Raw genomic sequence first — 20977 nt, forward strand, 5'->3', positions numbered from 1 at the left:
AATCAACATGAAAAACTACAAGGGACTACAAACATGGCACAGAAATCCATTTTCTTTCCCATCTCATATTTGTCCCATCACCACGTCCCTTTAGAAATGCTCTATATAAAGTTGGGGTCATTTCTGAAAGATGTTCTGGGCAAAAGAAAAAAGGTCCAATGTCAATAGTGTAGCGATGTATGAATCAGCTCAGTCAATTTCAAACCAAGCAGCTTTCTATTGGTCAACGTGGTGAATTTATATAACCAACTTGAACACACACGGAATAAGCATGTTAAAATGTTCGCATTAACTCGAAACTCTTTATTATGCGGATTCTTATTTAAATGACTTGATTTCGCCAACAAAAATTTGCTGAACAGCACCTTAAGTGTCTCACCATAACTTTTTTTTAAAGAAAACAAGGGATGAGTATATTGTATTGAACTCGCAATGCTAAAATTAAACTGCTATTTTAGTGTTTGATAAACCAGTGGCATTTTATAGTTCACATTTTTTAAGGGGGTCCTTGGCAGATGCATACCTTTGCCTGGTGTTAAGTCCATCCCTGCTGTTACATCGGTCAGTAAAAAGTGGCTTGTTGAAATGCTCGTCACAAGCATCTGTCATCAGCCGCTTTATCCTGACAGTCTATTACAGCAACTGGGTCAGAGCTGCCCCAGTTTAGCACAGCCTCTGTCAAGACCCCTGGCAGACAACTGCCGAAGACATGCAGGCGACCCAGACTTTGACGCATCAGAACAGAAAATGCCGGTCACGACCCAAACATTAGGAGCACAACATGACAAAGAGTTGGATAATATCAGAGCGCTGTGTTGGGAGACAAGGCTTTGGCAGGCTCCTCTGCCCTGCTGGAATCCAATGAGTCTGTCGCCTGCCAAAAGATGGTTTGCAGTCTGAGTGAAAAACAAAGGATTAGTTTTAAAGGAGGGCAAAAATGCAGAGCCCATCTCACGCTTCAACTTGCCAAAGCCTACTCAGCTGAACTCATTCATAGAGAGAGCAGAAAAGTAGATGCATAAGAAAGAGAATCAATGAGTAATAGAGTGGATGAACAGAGAAGAAGAAGAGTGCATGAATGGGGGGATAAGAAAAGGCAGAACAGAGGAAAACTCATGGGAATTAAAAAATTAAAAGCAGGGTTAGCTTGTCGTTACAGATTAAGGATTAGTATGCAGGTTTGATCCTAAAAAAGGGGAGTCTCACACAAGCCACCTGGATTACACACAATCTTCCTGCCCAGGGACTACAGATGAAATTTAGCTTGTAGCTAATTCTGGTATGGCTGAGTGCCTTGCACTGTCCCTGTTAAATAATCAAATAAAATAAAAAAAATAATATAAAATATTGTTTTGGAGTTCACTGATTTTCATTGTATGGACAGAAAAAGTCACTTTGTGTGAAAGAAAAGCATGATACTACAGAATGTTCCTTTTTAGGTGAATTATTATAACAATAACATATAAATATATTGTTGGGTCACTTATTGTCACAGAAACTCCAAGCCCATCCAAGTATAGAGGGTATGCGCGTGACGCCACCGTCGGCTGGAGTGACTGCGGTTACGCCCACTGAGTGTTGACTTAGTGGCAACATTGGTTTTCAGCGTGAATGCCATGAAAAACACACAAAACACATCTAAAACAGGAAAGAGCTTTGAAATTGATTGTACAAATAGATTTGACAAGAAATCTTAAGTATATTTTTACAGACTGCTGAAAGCTACAGAAAAGAGAAGTAAATTATCCCTGCAATTCATGTTACAGGTTTTCTCGATTGTTTACACACATTTTCTGAAAGCATGCCTCATATTCTCAGAACTCTACACACAAATCAAAAAACACACACACAATGGGCAAAACCCCTCAATTCTCCTGCAAAATTAAACTTTACATTCAAAACAATGTTATTTCTTCTCAAAATGGTATTTTGTTTTCAAATGACACACACAAACCATCATATGAATAGACATTTATAAGAACCAGTTGAACACTGATGTGCTCAATGTAAAACACTGATGAATGGAAAACACCTCTTCTCCATTCATCATAATGACTTAGGCCTTTTTTTCTTCAGTGTTACACTTACTACAGACAGTACATACCACAGACAGTGTGTTGTAAAATATTTTAGAATATTGTTTTTATACTCAGAACACACAAATACACGGTAACAAATATATTTTATTTTTCCCACAAAAACATTGTACACAGTGTACATGCCAACCAACACAAAGTTGTACATACAGTGGTCTACATACAAAACAACAGAAGAATTGACTGTATACAGTTACAGTAAATTCCAATGTTGGCATCCATTGCTCCATTGAAGAGCTCACCTGTTGCCCTTTTAAAGCTCTGATTGCTAATTGTAAAACTGTGTGATGGGTGTTTGCCCATGTGATGAGTCAGTGTGCATATTTGAACGGCAGTGTGTTCCTTGTGAAAACGAGATTTTCTGCATGAAAATTGTGCCAAAAGCAGAGAATTGTGTGTAGTGTTTTGAAAAAGGTGTGTTTTAGAACTGCAATTTGAGTGTAAAGCAGGAATTGTGCTTGTAGTTTAGCAGAATTGGTTCAGGGGGTTGGTGAATGAGTTACATGCTATGGTCATTGTGTCTCAAGTACCAGTATTTGTGTGTAAACAATTGAGAAAAACTTTAATCACGAAACGTGTCAATATGTTGAATTTTGGGGTAAAATCATACCCTATTGTTTTGTTATATATTGTACTGACAACTCGTCAATTAAATATTTACCATCTTATATTCTGCATAATTGGATCTTTTTAAATAAACACTGACAAAAACGACACAAGTTATAGGGCTGGACGATATGATGATATGTATAACACTGATATAAATAATGACCCGGATTTAGACCTACTCATATTGTATTTTTATATAGCGTTCACAGGAAAATTAGCTTTATGTTTTTCCCCGGTGTCGAAATCAGGCACATATGAATGTCAGGAAACACGATTCCTGGCGGCATGTCAATATCCATGGATCACTGGATCTTTGGTAAGTTGTAAAGAACACTACTGTAGATCGAGTCCAACCTTTAATTTAAACAGATAATCGTTTGTTTTACTCACATTTTTATCCAGTCATGCACCAGTCATTAAATCCAGTCATGCAGCAGCTCTTTTGCCACTCAGTCCGGCTTAAGGGTGTGTGTTCCGGCGGGAAAGAGACGTCAATGTTGTAAATCACTGCTTCACTTAAAGAACAGCTGTAATTGATCAACATTTTCTCTCTCGTGACAAGACACTTCAGATTGATTCTAGTGCTTAATCTGAGCAAAAAGAAGCATTGTAGTAGATAAATGCTTCTCTTGCTCTTGGTCTTTTAAGGACATTATCAAGACTAAGTATCAAGCTTGTAGACAGCAGTGGGTAACCGGCCAAATTGTTTGTTTTTCTCTCATTTAGTACGTAGGTAATTTATTCTAGTCATTACAAGCCACTTTGAAGCCAGAAGTGGAACCAATTTAAACCCCAAGAAATATCAAGTCAGCAGTGAGCAGGGTAACCAATTGACAAACAACACAAAATGGAAGAGGATCTTGAAGGAATATTCCAAAATCAGTACAGGTTTAGCTTAATTGTCATCATTTACAGTTTTGCCTTGATTTTTTTTGACATTCCTTTAAAACATTCCATTAAAACATCCTGTAAATTTCATATAATAAAATGTCCTCCTCATTACAAAACGAAGCATTTATTTAATCAAGCTCCAAGAATGGCTCATTTTGATATTGCAGGATCTGTGACATCACATGGGCAAAGTTCTCCCGAGAGCACAATTTGAATTTGTTCAGCGAGTCGCTCTGGCATTGAGTAATGATGCTCATTTACTATGCCCTTGTAGCCGAGCTGCACCAATCACATCGGTGTATCTGATATAGGCGGGCCAGAGGTGAGCTAAACAGATGACGACAGCGCTAGTGACAGCACACTCACGACAGTGATTGGTCGTAGTGTTATCCAATTGCGTGCAGTGAGATTTTCAAACTCGAGTTGGGCGATTTTCATTACTCAATGCCAGACCCTTAATCTTTCGGATTTGGTTCTGGATTATCAGATGATTATATGTTTGTTCTGAGAATTTGACTGCAGATTGTTTTGTAAGTGATGCACAATGTAATGGAGAGTTCACCCAAAAAAAAATTGGTGCAAGACGAAGCAGCCAACTGTATTGGATCTGACAGGAGCTGCATCGCAAACTGTAAGTAAACAATTTCATAATGCATTGTCTGTAAATTATGGTTTTATGTGGATAATGTTTTCAAAACACTACGTGCAATAGTGAGTGGCCATTGATACTGTTTCCAATATTACTGACAAGCCTTAAAGGAGCCGCCCCTTAAAAACGGATAATTTTAGAAAGAGGATCATAATGAAGGTTGACAATAATCGTGTTTCTGCATATATATATATATATATATTTTTTTTTTTTTAGTAAATATAGTAATAAATTAATATATTAAAATAATAAATAAATAAAAAATATAGAAGAATTCAATTCAATGAAATAATAAGCTTCACATTTCTAAATTGAGACAGCGATAGCTGCATGTCGGTGTAATCGGCTAGCCGAAAGGTAGCGGCGTTCTGAAAGGTACACAATGCTACAACAGCATTTATTGTTGTTGATTGGATTTTGAGATGTAGGTGCTGCACTGCAAGCTTCCAGTCGATTGCAAGACAGGGGCGACTTAAAGCTGACTAAACGATTGGTTGGCATATGCCACCTCTGTTGTTTCACAGGAAGATAGACTTATACAAGTTTGATTAAACATTACGAGGTCCAAAAAAAAAACATACATGGATGATTCGTTCACTACAAGATACATAACATGCATTTTCAATATAGATAAGATGAATTTTCATTTCATGTCGACGTTAACGAATTAAACCCAGAATAAAGTTATTGATGGTAAAATGTGCAAGATGAAATCTGAATTTCTCAGTCGTCTGCTTTTGTTCAGCCAAGAGGGAACGGTTCTTTTGATAGGCCAAACATTTAACAAGCATATGTTCTGACAAAGATTCATGCTAATTTGCACATGTGCAAGGGGAGTTAAAGGAAATCGCTGTTAAACTGGCCCTTTGGGTTCTCTCACATTGCCAGTATAACATTAGCACAGGCCAGAACATTCCCACAGAGGCCACACTGTCACTTCCAAACGCCAGGGGTGAAAATCTCCCGGAGAAGTCTTGTACCCAGGAGGCAAGGCTGCCTATCACTGTCTCACACCTGTGCACTGTTATAACTTATCTCTCTACGCCTCTACAGCCTCCTTTTCTGGGACTTTTTTACTTATCAAGTCACTGCTCATCAAGTCTGCCTCGCTCCGACACAGCAAGCCGTCGCCACAGATCCAGACAGTAGACAGAGCATCAGGTAGAGGGGAATTACACAACTGCAACGGTGTGGGAATGTCAAGGGCACAGGCTGTAATTCGAAGGCCAGTCTTGTAAGTCTAGGACCGTTACAGAAGCCTGTCTCAGTTTGCTAATGTTAAATCTGTATTTCTATCACACTTTACTAATTAATATTATTCCAAACTCTTTTTTTTTTTCAAAGCAGATATTTAATGTCCATAAGACCATGAAAGCACCATCTAGTTTGTTCAATCCCATTTTAAAATTATGATCTGACTGATAAAGTATGATTTTACAAAATATTTAACATAAAATACACTCATTTGTTATTATCATAAAATACACTCATTTGTTATTATCAGTGTTTCAAATTTATTTCAGAGGACTTGTTGTAAATCATGAGATTAATTGTGTGGTTTTGTTTTTTTATTCAGTTCATTGCATCTACAACATTAGTATTTAACAGTAAGAAATCAAAAATCTGCATATTGTTGGTGGAACATCTTTAAATCTTTCTGAACTATTCTCTTCAGTTTTTTCTTTTTCTTTGATGATTATAAGGTAAAGCACTTTTGGGACATTATTTGACAAATAATGTTAAAACAAATCATTTTAATAAGACCAATTTTTTTGTCTCCATAGGCTTGTGTATTATACACAGAATAGATATTAATTTAATATTTTAAAGTTGATTTGTCCAAGTACAGTGACAATATAAAAGGTAACTATTTAACTTTGTAAACAACATCTTGTGTGAATAATATGAGGCTTATTTAATTTCATCTCACAGCATAAATGGGATTATGTATTTTTATAGGCCAAAACCCAGAAATGAGTTCCGGTTCCATCGTCCTGATGTTTTTGAGTTTTTGGTTAAATACCCGAAATAAAGCCTGTGGTTAAAGTCCCCCTGTATAGTCAATAATTTGATCCCTTAAAGCTCAACTTTGATCACCAAAATAACATATTGAAATGTTTTTTCCTTAAACATTTTTTTGTCATGCCTTAAAGGTATAGCGGAGGATTTTCTTTTTCTGGGTGGATCATCAAGACTATTGGTCCTCCTAAGTGTCAATCATTCTGGTGATATGTTTACGTAAGGCCGTCGTACGTGCTCGTGCACACGATTCACACGATGGCGTGCGCTCAAAACACAGGTTGGGCTTCCCACTGATGCCTCAGTGGTGTAGTTTCTACTTGACAGGTAAAGTTTGGCATGCTATTTGGAGAAATCCATTTAAAATCACTGCATGTGCATTTTTTCAAAAAGTGGAGAGGGCGGTTCTTTTCTAAAATTCGGGAAAATCCTCCGCTATACATTTAAAATAGCTTGAATGTAACTCTACACCCTTGCCTCGTTTAGTATAAGTGGTTCTAAGAATATGCAGATTAGCCCCGCCTCCACTCACTCACACCAGCTCAGATATCCACTCCTTGACGATCACATGCTGACATGATTGGTTACAAGGTAGTTTGTGACGTCAGAAACACCAGCGATTTCAAACTACGTTTTTGAGACTGTCTTTGGTTCAATAAGGAGAAAATACAAGCAATGGTGTTGACATATTATAAAAACACCACATAGATATATAAATGATGTTTTATTAACAAGGTTCGGGAGGAGCACGTTCAGATAATTAACACAAGTGGAGAGCACTCAGCAATCAATGGTAAGAGGTGTATATATACTCAGCAGTCTCACCTCATTCCATTGACAGTTTTGCAGCATCCCTCCACCACCCCTTCTCCACGCTTCTAGTCCTAAGCACTTACATACGGGGGGAGTACTCTGGGTTCGGGCCAAACTCCGAGCTCGGAGCCCTCCCTCCGGACAGCACGCCAAATACGCATTAAACTTTACCCCCTCAAATTGTATGTAAGTGTGAACTCGTGAAACAACATTAAAAGCTTGATTTTCACCACAAAATGCTACAACTGTAAGATTTCTTGTCTTGAAAAAGGTGGTTGCTTACAAGTGGCTAAATGGGACTACAGAGTTTGCAGGGGCAGTAAACAATCTCATACCGTACAGGTAAACTCATCTACTATTTTTGCAGTGTTTCGTCAGCAGAAAAATCCAGAAACACATACAAATTTTAGTACCACCCACTGAAGAGATGTATGTCTATCCCTTACAGCCTCAAAAATGGCGCTGCTCTGAATAAGGTTTATTGCTTTGACTGCTGTCTTTAACTCGACAGCATTGCAATTACGTTTTTATGATAAAACGTAATCATTGTTTATTAGCGAGCTAGACTGCACGTAAAAATGAATTTTTGCGTATAAATTGCGCAATAAATACAATGCGTGCTAAAGAGACGCATTTCATGAGATAGGGTTGTTGGTGTGACTGTTCTTTCATATACATAAAAAAAAAAGCTATTTATGCATGATAAACACAATATTTGCAAAATGGCTCACCACTCATCTTCCCGCAAGTATATTCTTGAGTCGGCTGGGCTGCGTGTGCAACTGATCTCATATCAGAGGAGAGGGCGTACGTTTCTAGCAGTGTTCCGCCCACGAGGAGGAGCCAGGTTTAAATGTTGCGTTTACAAACAGTAAAAATCCTGCATAGTGCATCTTTAAAAACTTTCAACGTTTGAAAAACCCTGGTCCTTATGACTGTAATACATTCCAAGTTTTCTGTCTTCTGCTGTTTTCTCCATAGCCATTCATTAGCCATGTGTTATTGTGACGACATAAAACCACATAAATCAAAAATTCATTATGTCACATATTTCACCAGTGTACAATTTTTCAGGGTTTTAACAGCATGAAATAGATTTTTCTTTTCCCTGTCTGCTGCCTTTTCACGTCACAGCTCACACATTAGCCTGGAGCAAGAGTTCTAATACACTGCAAGTGAAGAACTCAAGAGTGTGTTCTCATGGTGCCATCAACCAGCCATCACACCATTTTCCTCCATTGTGATCAGTCACACGGCATGTAGATCATGTGGGCTACTCCCATGCCTGAATAAGAATGCTAACGGATAGCTCACTCTAGGTATTTTAGACCTCTTTGATCTATTTCTTGTCAAGGTTTAAGCAAAGCTGTGGATGAGGGAGGCTGGACGTAAACATACTTGAAAGAGTATGAACATATTTGACAGTAGATGATCTCTGAAGGATTGATGTAGTTCCTGCTGGTTCTCTGACTGCAGTGCTGAGATACAGGTGTGGTTTTTTCACTTTACACTGAGTGCTGAGGTCGTGGAGTGTGTGTATCCTCCCCCCATTAACATCAAGTAAAGGAGCACACTCTCTTCAACACACCGTATCATATCATCCTGCCTATAATAACTGGCTCCTGGTATTTTTATTACATTCATATCGATTTCATATCTGATCTCTGACTCAAATGACTCCTGAAGCAATTGCAACATATTTTGAGATTGGAGAGTCATTTAAAAAAAACTTTTTCTGCTCTCACTTGAACAATTGAAACATTATGAAAGAATGAAGCCAGCATATGAACAGTCTCAAAATACTTAAAAGCCAAAAAGTTAAATGAAAAGTCAAATGCTTGTAAGTAAAAATTCTAATTTTGTTAGAACAAGTAACATGTAAAATGACATGAAATCATCAGCTGAGTAGACTTTACAGAGTGCTGGACTCTTGCATTGTCAATACAAGATCTTGACCAAAAATTGATGCACCTCTTGATGGAAATAAATGTTGTGATGTTATTTCCATCAAAAGGTGCATACATTTTTGCTAAAGATCTTGTATTGACAATGCAAGAGTCCAGCACTCTGTAAAGTCTCCTCCAGCACATCCCAAAGACTTTCAATGAATTTAACGACTGGACTCAGAGCCACTTCATGTGTGAAAATGATTCTTCATGCTCCCTCACAACCATTCTTTCACAATTTGAGCCTGATGAATTTTGACATTGTCATCCTGGAATACGGCCATGATGTGTTTTCCTACGTGGTTTAGGGAAAAGCTACACACTCCATCAATTAAGGTTAGAAGAACCATTGCCAAACATATAGCATGCTAGAAACATAACAATCACTGGAATAATGATCCAATCATAGACTCTTATTTGCCTATCCAAACTGAAACTTTTTTTTTTTTGGTCTTGGCAGTGTATAACACGCATAAGAAGAAACTTAGTCTTGAGATATGGGAGGGGGGAAAAACACAAAGGAATTTTAAAATAATGTGTAGATGTGTACTGTCATGTTTAAAAATACATATTTGCAAATAGCATTCAACTATAATTAAGAATGAACTGAGACTACAGGATATAGCTAAAATATAAAAACAAATTATATTGAATCACTTATGTTTTTGTTTTGGTGTTGAAAGGGAAATTATTTTTTAATTATTTAATTTTTTTTTTTTTTTTACTTTTGTGTGAAACATAATGGTCAAAAATATATGCTTAAAATTATAAATAAAAATAAAACAAATATAAAGTTACACATGATGAACAGAATGAGAGCTGATGGTGGTTTTACATTTAATAACATATTAAATTATTTATAAAAAAAAAAAAGATCTATCTACATGAAGTGTTGATTTACAATCTGAGAAGAGGTTATTTTTGGGAGTTTGTGTAAAAAAAAAATATTGTCCATTTGCGTAAATAATAATCTACTGATCATCTCTGATTAATATCAAAGTGGAGTTGTTGCTATTTTAAAAACTAATGGCAGATAAAGGTTTGTTTTTCCCTCTAGAATTAAAGAACAACATTACCCATTATCGTAACATAATGATAAGCAACATTACTTATATCTAAAAAGCTCCACAGTACAGCGATCACAGGGTCAGTCCCTCTGGACCAGTGCGAAGTTAAGTGCTTTGTTCAAGGTCACAATAATGGAAAGATTGTGATCTCAGTAATTACAGTAGTTACTGTAGGTAGCTCATGGGATTCACCTCTGCCTGGGATTGATTTGTATTAACAGCCCTGATTTTTATCCACCAAGTTACCAGGCTATCCATTGAGGTTATTATTTGAAATGGGGAAGTTTATACAGTGAAAAAGACAAAACAACATTTGAAACACTTTGGCCTGGTTTCACACAGGGCTTGGATTAAGCAAGGAGTGGGCTTAGTTAAATTAGGACATTCAAGTAGCTTTTATAAACGTGCCTTAGAAAAATAACATTATGGTGTGAATCCTGAGACAAAACAGTGGTACTGATGTATTTAAAGATATGTCAGTGCAAGTTGCTTTCAGTTAAAGGAGTACTTGGTAACTTTTTTAACTTAATAAAACTGTCTAGAAATCATTTGGATGGTTAAACAACCTGTTCTGGTGATATTGGTGACTTTCCCCGCTCCCCCCAGCGTTCCCAGGCGGAAAACCAACCTTGCAACTTGGGGACTACCGTCCCGGCAAGATAGAAATTGGAAGTCTCGTGAGAAGCGAGAACGAAAACGAGAACGAGCGCGAAACACGAATTGCTTTACGGCAATTCGACATAAACACACACGCATGTATGATGCATTACCAGATTACCCACCTCGGTAGACATAGCTCCACACGATACAGTTGGCTTGCTCCGATCATAACAAACGCACATGAGCAGCGGTAGAGAGGGGGAGGAGGCCGCCACAAGTGAGTTTTTTATGACCGTGTTGTGACATATACGCCCCCCCCCCCCCCCCCCCCCCCCACAGCTGTAGGGGGAGCTCGTGGGGAAAACACGCGACAACAAAAGGGAAAATCAGCGAAGAAGTGACTAGAGTTCACTAGAGTTGCCGAGTTCTGCTTTAAGACAGCTCAAACATGCATTTTAGTCTAGGACTAGCTTAAGCCTCGTCTGTGAAACCGGGCATTTGAATATTAAGTTCAATAGATTTTTCACATCAAACAATTGTGAATTGTTTCAACAAGATGTGAGAACAGCAGGAGCCTGCAACTTTAAGCTCCTGGGACAGGATACCATTGTATCCACCACACGTGTATATGTACTTAATGTTCACCTTGCAATTTTGCTGTTAACATAAAACCTATTTTATAATAATAAATGACCACTAGATTGTATAAATTGCTGATTTTCTTTATGTTGAACCAACAATCAGCAAAAGACGAAGCACAATGCTTGCGCTCACTGCTGATTCTGTCAAGTAAAGCTTCTTTAACTGTTCAGCAACCAAAACTCCTTGAACAGCATACTTTATCTTATTAAATGACTTGGAATCCTTTGCAATTTCTGCTTCGATTTTGTGCTGTTTTAAAAGGGACCTGGATTCTATGAACTTTAAATTCATGGAGCAAGTAATAGTCTTAAGTTTTGCCCAAGGTTGACCTTTAAAATCTCACATTTCGTGTTAAGCAAACTATACATGGGACCTTTCATACACACATTAAGGATTGGGCTTCGGCTTAATAATCTTTGCTGATGTGCAGAGACAGTTTCTAATCAAACACAATTGAGTACTGCCATTTAGCAACTGCCCGTTTAACAATTCTCTTATAGGATTCTGATCAAATTTATGGTGCTGTGATAAACTGTGATAAAATAAAGCGACACTTTTATGAGCTCTGCAACAGCTCTTATGGAAGTCTTAATAGAATACTTCCACACCATGACAGTGCTACAGCTATAAAGGTATAGACTCTACATAATAAAGAGCTTTGGGTTTTGGGGTCTGCGCACTGGGTTTCTCTTTCATTTTATAGCATCCCCTCTGGTCTTTTTTTTTTTTTTCTACTGCAAATTAGAGACAAGAAGGAACATTTGTTGTTTTAATCGAGTTCATGCAAGCAGAGCTTGGATGTTAGTCCAGATGGGACAGAGAACAAATATATCTGTACAATAAATAATAATAAATAATAAAAATGTCCTTGGACCGTGGAAGCTTGTTAATCGTGTGTGTGTGTGTGTGTGTGTGCTACCATCAAAAGTTTGAAATAATTACGTTTTTTTACTTTAACCCCTTCAGACCCTGAGGTCATTGAAAACATCACATGTTTTTTTTTTTTGTTTGTTTTTCATAAAACCAATACAATTTTATGTTTGTATAATATGAGTACTGCCTGGTCTCTGATTGGTCCCCAGTCACAATGATAATATAACCACAATTAAACATAAGACATTTATTTGCTAATTTATGTTGGTAGAACCATCAGCTTGCAACTGTTATAATCTTAATAGTATCAACTGATAATATTCAAAGTTAATTTGAAGATCTTTCAGAGCTGTAGATCACAGGGATTTTTTAAATCGCAATGGGCATCAGATCTTGAACGATATCAGCAGGAACCTCATAACATAGTTGTGTGCCAGGTTGTAAAATTTGTGCAAGCATTTCAAAACAAATTCTAATTGTAATGTTTTATGACCTTGAATGTTTATATTAAATAATATTATTAATATTATTAATGTGATTTTATGTCTTCAGTGTTGTGACCTTAAACTGCCGTTCAGTTTTTCACTAGTTTTAATGAAAAACAGCAACAGTAAATGTGAAATGAGTAAATACACAGCAACACATTCACAGACACACACACACACACACACACACTGATGCCAACAAAAATAATCAAACTAGTTTTTTGAGACTATTCTATCATACCTTTTTTTCTATATTCTTATTGCATTACCGTTTGTTACAGTATGTGTTCTTTTCAAAATCTTCAATCAACTATAGTTGCCGGTGGGCAAATGCCTTGTAAGTACATATATCATGGGAAAATGGGGTATACTGTGTTAATAGGTTAATAAATCAAGGTTATTGGTCCTGTTTAGTGCATAAATATAACTTAACCCTTTAAATGACATCTCTACTGGTCATAAATTGTCTGTATGCACTGTTATTTTTTGGTTATATAGATATACTTTTTTCTTCATTCTATTTATTTTTATTTATTTATTTTCATTTAACTTTTTGATACACAATGCCCTGTTATGGCTGCACTTTCTACACTATGTTCCACCACTTTAACCCTTGTGTGCTGTTTCGTTTGCGGTCTAACAAAATGTAATTTTGTAAAAAAAAAAAAATTGTGTTTTTACTCCACATTTGGATATTTTTACTCCACAAAATGTATATGAATAAATTATAGGTTTTTATAAAATAAAAAAATATATAAGGTAAAATTCACCTTATAAAAGACTCACATTTCTAACTTTCCTTCATGGGGATAACATGGATAATTTGACATGGTTTGGTGTACGATTTTTGCCCATCTTTTGGAAAATGCAGTTTTAAAAGTAAAAGAATAGGACTTTAACCAGTAGATGGCTGCAGAGCTCTAAAAGTACTAAAAGTTTAAAACTAAAAGACATCTTTTCACAAGTTTTTCCAGTTGGATTCATATCTACATATTATGATATGTACAGCTGCTTGTTGTTTTGCGGTCGCCCTTTAAAACATTCCGTCACTTCCGTCTCCTTGTAGACTCGTCTCTCATTGGCTATTGTGGAAATCTATTGTGGAAAGCTTTAGCGTAAGTTCTGCCAGGAAGACTCAATTGTTACGTCACTTATTACCTTCACATCTAACCAATCGTGTTCTAATACTTGTAGTATAAAAGATCGGTACTTACACATGTCTGAGTTCGCAGATGCTGACGCCAACATTCACCTCCAGGATGGTCCCTACCCATACCTCCCAGGGGGTCGGCTGCTCCCCTGCCTTCGTCTTCAGGCAGGAAATGCAGATTCCATTACCCTCGGATTGCGAGCTATGGACAGGGCCTATGCCAAATAACTTCATAACACAATACTTGCTTGCTGGGCTGTTAATAAATGAATGCTTTGTTACGTCATTTTGCCTCCCGAGTCTTTCTGGTAGAACTACTGACGTAATCCTAGTCGTAATCGGGTGGCCCCGATGTGTCCGCGAGCAGATCGGGAGGTTTAAGATTATATCTGAAATTGCCTCACATTACCAGATAATGTGGGCCGAACATCGGAACCGACCTATGCCCTGGACGTGATTTTTTTTCTCTGAATGTTGGGAGGGGTAAATCGGGCAAAAATCGACCTGAAACTCCTGTAGCCTGAGCCTGGCTTAAGGCACCCACACACTACAAGATAACCGGGCCGATTTTGGGCCCAATTCTCCCTTTCCGACAATCCTATGTGAAGTCTCAATTATCTTGATGGTTCTCAGATTATTTTATCAGATTCTCCAGTGGTGTGAGGTGTGTTAAGAGTGATTGAATGTGCTCGGAAATATGTTGGGCCGCACCGATCTCAAATCATACATTCAACATGTTGGATATTTACAGTACGATCAGAAATCCTGACGCGCTAGCATTCTGTAGATTGTCACGTGGAATGAAACGAAACCAAATCAGAAAGTGAGCTGATGGAAGCATAACACGACTTCATCAAGGTCAATAAGTGTCTTAAGAGATCATTTGACCTTTTCATGACAAGCCAGTGTTCGTTCCAGTTGTAGAATGTCATGTGGTGCGACTTTCCAAATGTTTAATGCTATTTATGAATTATTGTTATTCATAATATTTGTTTAAAAAAAAAGATAATATGAAAAAATATGTTATATAAAACATTTTTAAAAATAATAATCAAGATGTATTCACTCAAATTAAAGCAAGGTGTAAGGGAAAACATGTTTTAACTTTTTTACTTGGTGGTTACACCACATTTTAAGAGGTATAAAAATCACTATTTATTACATTGAACAATGCTGTATTGCAATGCTGAATCTACCACTGGTTAACTTCTTATTTTTCCGTCTAATTTTTTTAATATATATAGGCCTACTTCTAATTGAAACCCAGTAGGCTGAGATAACTGAGGCTTGTTTTTTGAGGGGTCTGTTGTATTATTACAAAGTAGGCATGCACTCAGTTAGAAAAGCCATTGTCATCCACCACTATAGTAACATTGTTTCTGTTTGGGGTCAATTAAAAAAGGCCCTGGGGTCTTTTGGACCTCTAAGACGAGAACACGAGAGTTAAAGCTTTAAAGTTGATGTACTAGAACCGCAACATCCTTCACAAATCAAACTGTGAGGAATAAAACAATAAGAGAGAAAAAAAAAAAACTTGCACTGCATCACTGCCCAGTGCGCCTCGCTCTAACAATTGATGAACAAAACACAAGGCAAAAGCCAGCCTGCTGAAGAACACACGTTTCTCCTCAACCAGCAAGATTAGCAGATCAAGTGAAGCAGGATCCAAGCGGCTCGGAGCTCCAGAGCGTCCCATAAGCATTACAGCAGCAGCCAGTTCACAAGCCCTATTATCACTCTGCTTTTATTTTTGCCTGAGCGATGTCGCACACTAGAGCAGAGCGTCGTGAGCTTTTACACTGATTGACAGATCCCAGAAGGACATAGACATAGGAGGTTTACAGCCTCTGTCATTGTCTGATCTATCTGTGACGGTTGTCCGATGTCAGCATCATGACTCAAGCGTGTAATAATCATTCAACAGTGGACCGCACCGTGTTAATGCAGCAACATCATCTGGACTGGAGGTCCTGCTTTATCTAAGACAGTGTCCTTGGCGAGATCAAAGTCTTTCTATTTAAAAGGAAAGACTTGATGTGCAGATTTTCATTGGACCACATATTTGTAGGGTTAAGAAGCCCCCATTAAAAGTTATTTTAATGGATGGACATTAAACAAGACAAATGTATGCGTTTCCCAAGCTGCCTGTAAGATTTACAGTATTTTTGCCCGCTTTTAATTTCTTAAAGTACCTTGTGATGTAAGCACTTTTCAGCCAGTTGGCGCATGCCAAATACACCAGAACATGAAGCTTCCTTCTGCAGACAGGTGCAAAATATTCAATATACTCAAAGGAACTTCATAATATATCATCATGTATGCCAAGAATTCAGAATGATATGGCCTAGAATACATTAGGTGCATAATGAGATTTGCATGAAGCAGCTGCACGGTATAAATTTGATTGTATTTCTCTCATTTGTTCATTGTCATGTTTGATTCAGCGAACATCCAGCGTTTACTCCAGCGTTTTAGCAGAACATCTCATTTGACACTGATGTCTCTGAAACCGTCTCAGCATACGACATACCTGACTGAGTGTAATGCAATGTGGCATATATTTCTGCTTGAGAGAACACACCTGTCAGAGAAATAGTTTCTCATATAGAGCAGGTGCATCATAACAGTCCGAACACAAAGCTAGCACACAAGCTGAAGAGATCTGTTGTGACCTGAGGGAGAGATCAGCTAGTCCACGTGAAGCTGCCATCTCAGAGCGAAGCCAAAATCTCCACACAAAACGAATCTCCGTTGACATCAAAGAGAGTGAGAAGAAGAAAAAAAACTCTGAATCATATGAGCCATTTCGGGTAGCACATAAATTGAGGGCATGGTGGTTAATTAGTTGGTCTTATATAAACTGTTTTACAATCACCTTGGTTTGGAGATTATAATAAAAAAGAATATTTGGAAATTTGTCATCTATCTAACTACTCTACGGATATCATCTAGATTTGTATAATTAATATTTGAACTATTATTTTGTTAAGTAGATAGATGATCCAAGGTGAAATTTGCACTGTCAAGGACATTGTCAATCATCTGCATTGTGCCATCTCATGCTAAATTTAAACATTTTAACACATGTTGAGATTAAGTTATGCCTTTAAAAACATAACAGGGTTGACAGGGTCATTTAGCCATTGCTGGCTTTTTGTTCAAGGTCATGACAAGAATGTGCATATTAGGCCTACAATGATTTAAATCGTATGTCTATTTTTTACTGCACAAAATCATGGTAACATGCTTGACTATTTAAGATTGTCCCCTACTGACAAACCTAAGAAAATATACAATAAAGCTATGAAAAAGAGGGAAAACTTACACGTGTTCTTGAAGAATTTTACTTTGTTTAACTATTTTTTATTTATGGAATTGTCCACTATTCTGTTAACAACTAGGCTGTAACAACTTTAGACAACTACTTTAAAAACGTTATAAATAAAACACTATCGTATTTTTTATTATTATTATTTTGTGAACATCTTCAATAAAGTTATAATGCCCATACATGGCACTGTCCAATAGTAATCTTAATGGAAAGTGCTCGAGCGGCGAACTGTTGCTATGGTTACAGGTACCTCCTTTTTTTGCGTACAATTAGCATTCTGACAACTTTTTTGATTACTGGAACGTAGTTTGAAATAAGTGTTTAAGTGCATATGTTAAATAAAAAAAGAAAAAAGAAAAGAAAAGAAAAGAAAACATACACACCCACAAGGTGTTTTGATTTGAATCTTTTTGGTAGGGGTCAAGCATTATTAGGGGGCATTCAAGCCTTAATTATCCCTTGCCTCAAAACTCCACATAACACACAGATTCATGTGCTTTTGAAACCAGTCAACAGACGCATGAAAGTCGAGTTTGTATAAGGTTTGCGCATAAAACGCATCACAGACGCAAGTTGCAAGTAGCCCTACGCGTTAAAAAGTCAACAAATCATCACATGATTTAAAAGAGGAGCAGCTTTGTTGCTTAAATGAAACGCGTTACCTGAGTTTTGAGGGGTTCTCCGTGCTCAATGATGCTTATAAAAGGAATTTCCAAAAAAGAGGACATAAATTCCATTTGTACTATTTCCTCCTGCGTCTGAGGGAAGGCGAGCACAGCCGAGACCCCCTGGACCACTATATCCTGACACACACACCTGAAGAGCGACTCGGGGTCTCCGCTCGGGGCTTCCCGAGCCACCACGTCCAGGCTCAAGTTGTACGGAAGAAAGTTGTTGCCGCTTTCGGCGAGACCGCTGAGGGCGCGGTGGAGAGCCGCCCGCACCCGGACCGACTGGCGGGGAGGCAGGAGGGCACCCAGGCGCACGGTGTGTCCTATCCGCGCTAGGATGTGGCAGGGCTGCGGGTGAGAATGAGCGGGCTGGACGAGCAGGGTATGGAGAAGGAATATTTGCGATCCCAAATAAAAGTATGCCAAGAATGTGTAGAAGATGAAATTCATCCTGCTTCACTCTCAAAGGTGGTGATGAGGCATTGTCAGAAGATAGCATTGCTCGCCTTGTTGTCTGGTCTTTTCTTTAACGTCCTTTTTTTTGTTTTTGTTTTTTAGGGGTTTTTTTTGTGCAGGATGGTGTATGAGGAGTGATCTATGGAGTTACTGTGTGAATGTGATACACTGCTCAGGAGAGGTGGAGGTTTCTCGAAAGGCGGGGATGTCATTGCGTTCACACCCAAAGAAGCGCTGGAGAGGGAGAACAGCGCGAGAGAGAACAACTCTGTTATTAACACCTCTTTTGGACCAAAGTAATCTTTTTACACTTCAATCCTCGTGTTGTTTTAGAGAGGCAGATACATGACTTAACATACCATGAAACTGATTATAAACAAGAACTTATTTAACAAAAAGTATTTTATTTTTTATTTATTTTTTAATGAAAAACGATACGGTAGATGGATAGGATACAGCAAGTGCACACACAATTAAACAATTCTATGCCATGCCTTAAAGGAATAGTTCAGTTCAGACCATAATAAACATTTGATTCATCATTATACTGAAAGCTTTCCCCTCCGCTGCAGCTCTTAAATATCAGTCTTTTCAAACAAGAACCACAGGTATATGGAGCTAAAAGAGTCTCAAAAAAGATAAATGCACAAACTGCATTCACATATGCACACACAGGATACACAAATGCACACACATGATTCATAAATACACACACAGGATACACAAATGCGCACAAAATTCACAAATGCACACACAGAATTTAAAAAGCACAGAAGATTCACAAATGCATACAAAATTCAGAAATGCACACAAAATTCATAAATACACACACAATTCAGAAATGAAAACAAAATTTACAAATGCACACAAGATTCACAAATGCTCAGGACAAGATTCAGAAATGTATTTCTGATGCACACACAAATATATCTTGATTTACAAACTGCTTGCGGTCTGTGAACTTCACTGCATTTGTGTGTGAATTTTGAGACTCCCCTGACTTGGCTCGACACACAAATGCCTTTTTTTAAACAGGGAATGACCTGTGACCAATCAGATACCTCCCTTGTTTTAGCCAATCACAAGAACGCACCCCACGTGGGGGATTGTTTACTTGTAAGCCAATCACATGAAGTGCGGGCGCCGGCGCGAGCGCGAGCGCGACAGCGAGGTGGGTGGAGTTCTGCCAGTTGGTTGAGACCTCAAAATGGCTTTTAGGCGGTGGGCCGGACCTCGAAATTACGAATTTAATACTTACCTCTCAGCTGTGTACGTTTTTTTTTTTTTTTTTTTTGCTGAGGCCATGTGATAAAATCGTATAAGTACTGCAGACATTGTTTCCAACTTTGTTGTTTGCACATTTGACGCAAAATGTCCTTACAAACTCTTACTTATTTAAACCGGCAAGTAAGCAGGAGTACTAATCATAACGTTAGAAAACCTCCCGTTTCCTTGACAACCAATGTAAATAATGAACACAGATTCTACAGCGGAGGCAAAGTAATCTTTGTCAGTGACCAAGAAGCTGCGTTCTTGAAATTTTAATTTTGCTTTAATCATTAAAAATGTAATTTTAGTAATGTAGTTCAGTAATACTGAGGTAAAAATGAGGTGTTTTATCCGTTTAGCCTCAAATGTAAAAAGCCCTGTAAGTCCCTTTTCCCAGACAAGTTGGGCAAAGTCTGTTCAATGTAGCCTACACACAAATTATTTTTATTAATGAAATGGACTGTTGCCTATGGCTTGCTCAGTTGGGGATATTTAATTTAATTAATCAATCAACAATACTATTGATCAGCATTACCAAACGTGGACGTTTTCCACTAGAAACAAACATTGATGTATTGTTTTAATTTAATACTGTGAAGCTGCTTTGATACAATCTCTATTGTGAAAAGCGCTATATAAATAAACTTGACTGTAACGGCACATCCGTATGTCATATTTTTTTCTAATATCTGGTACTGTTAAACATGTTTTCACGTGAATGAATAATGATATGCAAGTGATGCATACATGACATACCCCAAAAAAAAAAAAAAAAGGTTGCTGCTCAGAAGTCATTCTGAATAGACACATAACCATAGGCGTCGATTTCGGGGGGGACGGGGGGGACGCGTACCCACCAGATTTCGTCACGAGTCATTTTGTACCCACCACTTTTAACTTCCGTCCATATTAATTTGACTTTTGGTTCGATTTTTTTGACCGTTTTCAGTGGGTATGAGGAGCAATATGAGAGAGAAATTTGGTAATCATTGTCTGACCCAACAAAAAAACATTATAATATAAATTTTATTTTATTTTTCATGTTCACATTTATGAGGGAAAAAACAACGTGTCAGTTCTCGGTTACGGACTTGAGCGCTCTGAAAGCGGCATGCATGCTTTACAACTTTCACAGAGACCTCAAACAGAACAGCTGCCTTTCTTTAAATTTAATTTCGTTTTGTATTAATTATATCTTAATTTTAATCAATGTTTCATGAACCAATTGCCTGGATTTAAAGTAAATATAGCAGAATCACGACATGGAGGCGCCGGCGAGTGAACTGGAGTTCGTCTCATAAATGAACCGAAACTCAGTGTATAATGCACATTCACATTCACAGCGTATTTAGACACATTTAGACGCATTCATAATCATTACTTTTACCGGTTCTTTGTGGCAAGCTTTAT

At 37.7% G+C, this 20977-nt stretch overlaps 1 protein-coding gene across 1 annotated transcript in view; it reads right to left on the reverse strand.

The window, feature by feature from the left end:
- The window catches only part of grin3bb (glutamate receptor, ionotropic, N-methyl-D-aspartate 3Bb), a 119822-nt gene extending 101354 nt beyond the window's left edge, over positions 1 to 18468 (reverse strand). Inside the window, exon 1 of the mRNA XM_084394512.1 lies at positions 17834 to 18468. Coding sequence (XP_084250638.1) covers positions 17834 to 18292 — 459 coding nt within the window. The 5' untranslated portion in view covers positions 18293 to 18468. The remainder of the gene's footprint in view (positions 1 to 17833) is intronic.
- Between the last annotated feature and the right edge of the window lie 2509 nt (positions 18469 to 20977).

Source organism: Rutilus rutilus (genome assembly GCF_951802725.1).
Source record: "Rutilus rutilus genome assembly, chromosome: 22".
Lineage (NCBI taxonomy): Eukaryota > Metazoa > Chordata > Actinopteri > Cypriniformes > Leuciscidae > Rutilus > Rutilus rutilus.